This window comes from Phragmites australis, chromosome 18 (genome assembly GCF_958298935.1).
Source record: "Phragmites australis chromosome 18, lpPhrAust1.1, whole genome shotgun sequence".
Lineage (NCBI taxonomy): Eukaryota > Viridiplantae > Streptophyta > Magnoliopsida > Poales > Poaceae > Phragmites > Phragmites australis.
In genome coordinates, this window is record NC_084938.1 from 21,973,995 (window position 1) to 21,982,002 (window position 8,008).

Genomic DNA, 8,008 nt, shown 5'->3' on the forward strand with positions numbered 1-8,008 from the left:
TAGCAAATGTAAGTACATATCGTACTCCGCATGTGTAGAAAAGTATGATATAGGGTTTAAGTCAAGAAAGGGTTGGATACCGATTTATTGCACTAAGCAACCTTAACCTATAACTTCCAAAATCAGACATCCTATTTACTAAGTGTGAATACACAACTTAAACAAAAAGAACAGCTCATCGGATTCCATTCGACTATCAAACTCACTAGATATTCCATATCTCGCTACCATAACTCACCAGGTAATCCCATTACCTGGCTACCCGGCCATCCATACCAGAACCTTGAACCCAACTCTCAAGAAGAAGTCCAAGCCGCTCTTGACCGTGAGCACGGCTGATCGATCAGTTTTATACTTTGCAGAGTTTGCCCATCTTTCCCCACGGGTCGTGATTTCATCACCCGCATTACCAGGTGATAGTCTCCATGTTGCCGTGCTGGTCAAGCACTTACACACTTCCGAGGTGTGCATCAGGAGATCACTACAAGGTCTTTACAAAGCACCCGCTGATCTGCAAGCACCCACTGAGATTTCACCGCTAACAGACGATTACATCGGTGCAGAAGCTCTCTCTTGTGCCACTCAACCGTCCAATGGTGCTCGCAAAACCGGAGGGGTGGCTAATTAATTGCTCATGCCGTACCCATATAGGCCCCGTGGATGATTGCGGTTTAGCTTGGTTACATGCTCCAAGAACCGATCCTTAGGATCTCACACAGGAACAACCATAAACTTGCTGTACAGCACCACCTCAACTAACCATCTAGTTAGGATCCCTATACCATATTACTACAAGATTATCATACCTAATTATTATTGCATAAATATTAGTAAAAAATATCATTTACCCTAACCATGACAGCCACTAGCATATCTACCTCATTTCCCATTATTCATCAACGACGACGAGGATAATCATACAAAATCGAGTAAACCCTAATCATGGGATTCCAAATTAGACAAGCATGCAAGAAGGATAAACAATTAATATAAAAGTCCTAAAATAGGTGCAAGATGTTCAAGGACACTTGTCTGGCTGCTGTTTAGTGATATTCGTAAACTTGGTTCTGGTATATCTCGAAGTCTTGACTTTGCAGATCATTGATTTCCGAACTGTTGCTCTTAGAGATCCTCATATTTCTTCGGAACGTAGTCGTCTACTCGCAGGAACAACCGACAAAAGAGAAAACAAAAATAACTAAGAACAATACATCAAACAGAGGCATCACATCATAAAAAAACTCTGTGGTTGGATAGGATACGAGATTTAGGCGAATTCATAGAGTGTTGCTTGGATTTGAATGAAATTCACTGAATAAGATTTGAATAGATGATTCTATTTGAATAATAAGGGTTGGAACATAATTAACTATAGAAGATAGGGGCTAAAACATCATAAATAGGAAAGTAAAGATAGAAATAAAGGATCTCTGGAGGGGTTATTTGGGATATTCACCAAGAGAGCGAGATCAGAGAGTAGAGTAGGGGAGTTTGGCATGGAGGAGTCGGTCGATGGTGGGCTCTCGATGTCGTCGGTGAGGGAAAAGGCCTAGGGTTGACGGAGATGGTTCAGACGGGGTCGCATCGCAGCCATGAACTCATGAAGGGCTCAGTTTGACCTGAGGTACAAAAGGACATGCACACCGGTGAGCTAAAGGCGGCGAAGTGCACGATTAGATGGCGATAGCAACGACGATCACTGATGTTGACATTGGGCAACAATGGTGTTTCAACAAATCAAGGAGAGCATGGGCGTAGAATGCGAGAAGACAAGATCGGTTTTATGGTTGGTCTTGTCAGAGAAGTTCTGAGGTAGCGGCAAAAGAGAGACGAACGATCCCAGGTTCAGAGGTTGACCGCGCATAGACACAGCGAAGAAGACATGCACGTTCTCGGAGATTGGCTGTGATATTCAAGAAACGGTTTGAATAGAAATATTCATATTTTCTGGAACACGATTCTGCGGTGATGGCTTGGATAGGGCTTCACCTGAGAAGGAGATCGATCGGTTGGAACTTTGACGAGATTGCACGACGATGTTGGAAGTTAGGATCGCGTTCCTAGTGGCGTTGTTGCAGATGCGAAGATGTGATGGGACACACCATGATGCGGTCCGTGCATCCAAACGGCTCCTGGATTGACGGGGAACGCGAATGCATTCCGGGTGCACGCGTAGAACACTCACAGACATGGGGGCAGCGGCGTAGCGACCAAAATCATCGGCGTTGGTGCTCTTCTAGCCGAACTACTTTTAGGGATTGTTGAGGATAACCAGGGACACGTCTCTGTCCAAGGGATCGATGATTGGAGCTCCGGTTCGCCGGGGAACGCGGCTGACATTCTAGCAAAGCAGAACGTGTACGGGATTGGGCAGCAGGGATTGCGACGTTGAGAACGGGGGCTCTGTTGTAGCTTTGGATAAACCAATTTTAGGAGGATGTAGAGTACTAGCAGGGGCATGTCTCGGCCAAATGACTCATGGATTGGACTGCTAGTTTGCCGGGGAACGCGATTTGAACCCGCGTTGCACCCACAGAACTTCAGATTGGGCAGCGGGCACAGCGATCGTGATCCCGACGGTGTCGGGGCTCTAATGGCTAAACGGGTTGGTGAGGGTGTGTGGGACATCTAGGGTCACGTGTTGGTCAAATGGCATGGTGATCCGACCTCTAATCGGCCGGGGAACGCAGATGCCATTCAGTGGTCGAGCGGCTATCTACGACAGTGACAGTCGTGGCCGCGTAGCGAGGGCTTTGGCCAGGCTGGGGGTTCGATTAAGGCTCACAAATGGCATCCATACAGGGGAAAAGAGGTTGGGAAGGGGCAGGTTCAGTCCTCACCTTGTTGCGATGATCGGTGACGAAGAATTCACGGAGACGACAATGGCACCAGTGCTAGCGACACCGGCGGCATAGCAGCGAGCGACGGCGGTGGCAACAGAGATCCTAGCGACTTCTTTGTTATTTGGCCAAACGGTTTTGGGAAATGGTGAGGAACAACCTGGGTCACATCTCGACAAAAGATGAAGTCATTTGGATGGACGGATCGCCGGGAACGCGGATGCCAACCGGCGATGACATGGCTGTCTGCGACGGCGAGCGGTGCTTGGCAGTTTGGGGGTAGCGGATAGGGTTTGGTGGACATGGGAAAAGGGTAGGGTAGGGTGTGCTGGTCCATTTTCATGGGGCTAGGGACGTCGGGTTGGTGAGCCAAGGTGAGATCCAAGCCGGCCATGGGTCAGGCCCAAGTTATGATCTGATTGCGCGACGCTAATTCGCAAGCCTGTGTTCCGAGGATGATATCTCTATTGTCCGGACTCCAAATTAGACATTTTTGGACTCTAGATTATAGTACTCGAAAAGACCTACAACTTTGGTATTCATTGGAACTTCTGAAAACGCCATCTTGAGGTTCAAAAATACACCAGAAGATAAACTGTTTGAACTCAGACTTATCTGCGCAGCACTGATTTCGGGGGCCATAACTCCTAGGTCCATTATCCAAAAGGGGACTTCCATAGGTGTAAATCGAAGCTCTCGACGAGAACTACCACTTTGGTATTGATAAGATTTGCATTTGAGGCTGTATTGAACTCTGAAACTGCGTGAGAAAATGAGGATGATGAAGAGGAGTAATTGGTAGTCGGCTTCAATTGCCATTATGGCCATTTAAGCGGCGGTTTCCACTATGAATTGCTAGGAATTGAAAGAGGATAAATGGATGTCAATGCGTCTTGATTGAGCACTAACGCAAGCTTTGTTGGCCGACCTTGGCTGCCAAGCAAAAAGACGACATCATTTGGAAGTGGATGAAACGATCAGGTACATGCACATGCAAGAGAGTTGGTTTGGGCTGGCTTTAGCGCATATGTGTGCCATCATGCTAGCAATCCAACACGATGCAAGGTTGATGGCTTGATGCTGGTTTGGAGCCACTGCTAGAGAGAAAAATGTTGAGGAAAAATAATGCACGCTGGGTTGGATCAAAATGATACGAGATGTATTGTCCACGGATGATTTTTGGATAATGTGGAAAAAATGGAACAAGGATTTATCCAACCTTGAATTTCCTTAACCTATTCTAATATTTTATAACTACATTTTTCATCACATAAACAAATTCTTTTAAAACTCTAAACAAAATTTTGGAAAAGGTTTCAAATTTCAGGAAAAATGTTATTTTATTATTTTAAAATGCTCACAACCCAAAATGGGAATTTTGGGGTGTGACAGTGATGGTGCTCCAGTCTATTCCTCCGTGGCGCGCAGGTGTGGGGAGGCGACGCAGCAGCAGCAGGCGGCGGAGATTAAGCTGAGAGGAGCGGCGTTAGGAAGGGCGAGGAGGAGGGGATGAAGAGGGAGACGAGATCTCTGGGGGGTTCAACAGCTTGGAGGAACACTCGAGGTGTTTTTTCCGTTTGTTCCATTGGTCGCAACGCTCAAGGATCGGAGACGTCTACTAAAGATAGGACGACGCTTATTTTCAAATGACATGGCTTGCTGAGGTTCGAGCGTTGGTAAAGATGGCCAAATGGGCCGTGCTTATTGGGCCGGCCCGAGGCACGGAACTGTAGGCACGGCCCAGGCACGGCCCGGCCCGAGCCGAGATGGGCCGGGCCGGCACGGCACGAGGCCACGGGCCGTGCCTGGGCTGAGCGCGCGGCACGGCACGGCCCGGCCCACGGGCGGCACGGGCACGGCACGGCCCGGCACGGCCCGGCTTAGGCACGGCTGGCCCAGGAGGCACGGCCGGGCCAGGCCGGCACGGCACGCGGTGGCCCATCACGGCACGGCCGGCCCATCACGGCACGGCCCACCGTGCCGGCTCGGCACGCGGCGGCCCACGGCACGGCCGGGCCGGCACGGCACGGCACGGCCCACCGCGGGGGGCACGGCCCGGCCGGCACGTGGGGCACGATGGGCCGGCGGGGGCACGCGGGTTAACGGGTTAAACGGGCCGGGAACGGCCCGTTTAACCCGTTAACCCGATATTTTTGAATTTTATAGCCGTTTTGTGACCGTTTGAGCTCCAAAAAATTCGAAAAAAATTGCAAAAATCACCATTTTTCACCTATAAATAGAGGAGCACCTTGCCCTTCCATTCCACACCAGCAACACCATTTTCTCTCTTGTTTCCTCCTCTCATTCTTGTCTCAAAGTTCGCGAGAATTAGCGATAATTTGGCAAAATTAGTTTGAATTATTGCAAAAAAATCCGAGCAATTCCAAAATCGTCATCCTGCTGATTTGCTATCTTGAAGTTGAAGAAATCTTGGTGATTTTTTTGCATCGTTGTTGAGTCTTATTTTATTATTAGTTTTATTATTTGATTATTTCTAACTCTGAATATTTGCAATTTTTGTAGTGTCATTCGACATTGATCATGGATGCCGGTGATCATGATACATCCATAGATCATGATTTTTTTCTCCAAGGACTCACAGGGGACTACGGCCCCTTTGATACTAGTGCTGTAGGTGATGATGGATCCGACGGTGAACCTCCGGTTGGTTCACATCCAGATCCAGGTGATGCAGCAGGAGTGCCATCGTCAGGCTCTACAAGTGCGCACACATTAGAAAGCAACGGGTCTAAAAGATCAAGAGCCGGTACTTCCGAAGTTTGGCAAGACTTTGAAAGGATCTACAAAGAGGAAGATGGGGTAAGTGTCAGGTATGCTAAGTGTTATATTTGTAAAAATGAATTATCTGCAAAGCCCTCGGGTGGAACGGGGCACTTGAAGAGGCACGCCATAAGTTGCAAGCGAAAGAGTGGAGCAGCCATGAAGCAGACGGTGTTGCAGTACAACCCCGACGGCTCTGTTCATCATTGGGAGTACGACTCTGCCAATGCTCGAAAAGAGCTATGTCGCTTCATTGCAAGAGCGGATCTACCACTCAATATCGGTGAGTCTGCTGCATTTGAAGATTACATTAAGCAAGCTCATAATCCTAGGTTCACGCATGTTTCTAGACAGACAACTAGTAGGGATATGGTAAAATACTACAATACGTGTCGTAGCAAACTTAAAGAAATGTTGCAAACATGTACATTTTCAGTTGCTTTGACCTCGGACATATGGGCAGGTAGGGCTAGAGAGGATTATCTTAGTGTGGTTGCTCATTTTGTTAATAATGATTGGGAATTAGAAAAGAGAATAATAGGTTTTTGCTTGATTGACAACGCGCATACCGGTGAAAATATTGCTGAAAAAATATCTCAAGTAGTTGCAGACTTTGGCCTCACGAATAAAATATTTTCTATCACTTTAGATAATGCCGGTGCAAATTCTAGAGCAATGGATATTCTTACTCCGTTGTTTAGTACTTATGCTGAATCTTTCTTGTTACATCAACGTTGTGCTTGTCATATTATCAATCTTATAGTAAAATCCGGTTTGAAGAGGTTATCGCGATACTTAGAAGATTTTCGTACTGCAATATCTTTTGTGAACTCCTTTAACCAACGAATTGCAGCATATAAACAGTATTGTGTTGCAATGGGTGTGCATCCACGTAAGTTTGCTCTGGACATGCCGGTGAGATGGAACTCTACTTTCTTGATGCTTAAAAATATTATACCATATAAGAGCACATTTGGTGTGTTTATTCATACACATTACCATCAGCATGGGGGTCAAACTTTACTCACGGAAGCGCATTGGTATGTTGCTGAAAGGATACTGGAGTTTCTTGAATTTTTTTATGATTCAACTGTGAGTTTATCAGGAGTTTATTATCCAACATCTTGTTTAGTAGTGCATAATATTGTTGAAATTGCTACTCATTTAAACAACTATGAAAATGACAATCTTTTAAGAGATTGTGTAGTTCCTATGAAATCTAAATTCTTAAAGTATTGGAAAGAAATTCCTTTGTTATACGCTTTTGCCTTTATTTTAGATCCTAGAGCTAAAATTGCAGCTTTCTGTAGAGTTCTCGCAATTCTAGGTGATGCTCTTGGCCATGATTATTCTAATTATTATACTAATGTTCATTCTAAGTTATTCGAAGTTTATAGTAAATATGAAACAAAGTATGGCGGAGTTCGCCTGCAACGACCTCCACTAGCACCCACAACAAGTAAGAAGACGACAACGTGGGGAAAAATATTTGGTGCAGGTTCTTCATCAAGAAGTTCAGACTCTTCGTCACGATCGTCTATGGGCACCGGAATTCCAACATCCGGAGGGGAGCTAACTACCTTCATCGACAGTGACGTTATCAGCCACGAACAAGAAAACTTCAACATACTGCAATGGTGGCATGAGCACAAGACGAATTATCCAGTCCTTTCACTGTTAGCGCGAGATTTGTTAACGGTTCCTGTATCTACAGTTTCTTCTGAGGCTGCCTTCAGTCTTACAGGAAGGATAATCGAAGAGAGAAGAACAAATCTGTCAAGTGAGATGGTTGAAATACTCACCATAGTAAAGGATTGGGAACAAGCTGAAGCACGAATGCAACACACTGCAGAAAATACTGAGCTTGAAGAATCATTCCAAAATTTGTATCTAGATGCTGATGAGAACGTGTAATTTTAAATTTTCTGAGCTAGGTTGTACTCTTTTTTCCTTTGCTAGAAAGGTTTTTAATGAGGCAATCTATCAATAAAGCTCATTTTTAGAATTAATCATGTGCCCCTATTATTTCTAAGTTTTTTTATTCATGTTTTTTGTTTATTTTTTTAAAATACCCCCCGCGGCCCCACCCCCACCTACCTCTCCTCTCATCCCTATAAATACCATCTACTCCATCTCAAACTCCACCCTGCCCACCCATCTCTCTTTTCCTATTTGCTAGCCAAGTAGCCAGTATTCACTTCACATCAAGAAACTAATTCCATATTTCAATTCATGGATCAAGGCGCCGAGAACTCAGGTGTATGGTCCCAAGTGTGGCAACATTTTGAAAAGGTCTTCAAAGAAATTAACGGGGAACAGGTAAGATTTGCTAAGTGTAATATATGCAGTATAGAAATAGGTGCCAGATCTTCACATGGAACGGGACA

The 8,008-nt window shown here is 45.6% G+C and overlaps 1 protein-coding gene across 1 annotated transcript; it reads left to right on the forward strand.

Moving 5' to 3' along the window:
* Window positions 1-5,586: 5,586 nt before the first annotated feature.
* Window positions 5,587-7,613, forward strand: LOC133898415 (zinc finger BED domain-containing protein DAYSLEEPER-like). The gene is made up of 2 exons (XM_062339102.1): window positions 5,587-5,904; window positions 7,120-7,613. Exons 1-2 carry the CDS (start codon window positions 5,781-5,783, stop codon window positions 7,533-7,535), a joined length of 540 nt encoding a protein of 179 aa, XP_062195086.1. The 5' UTR covers window positions 5,587-5,780; the 3' UTR covers window positions 7,536-7,613.
* The last annotated feature ends 395 nt before the right edge of the window (window positions 7,614-8,008 follow it).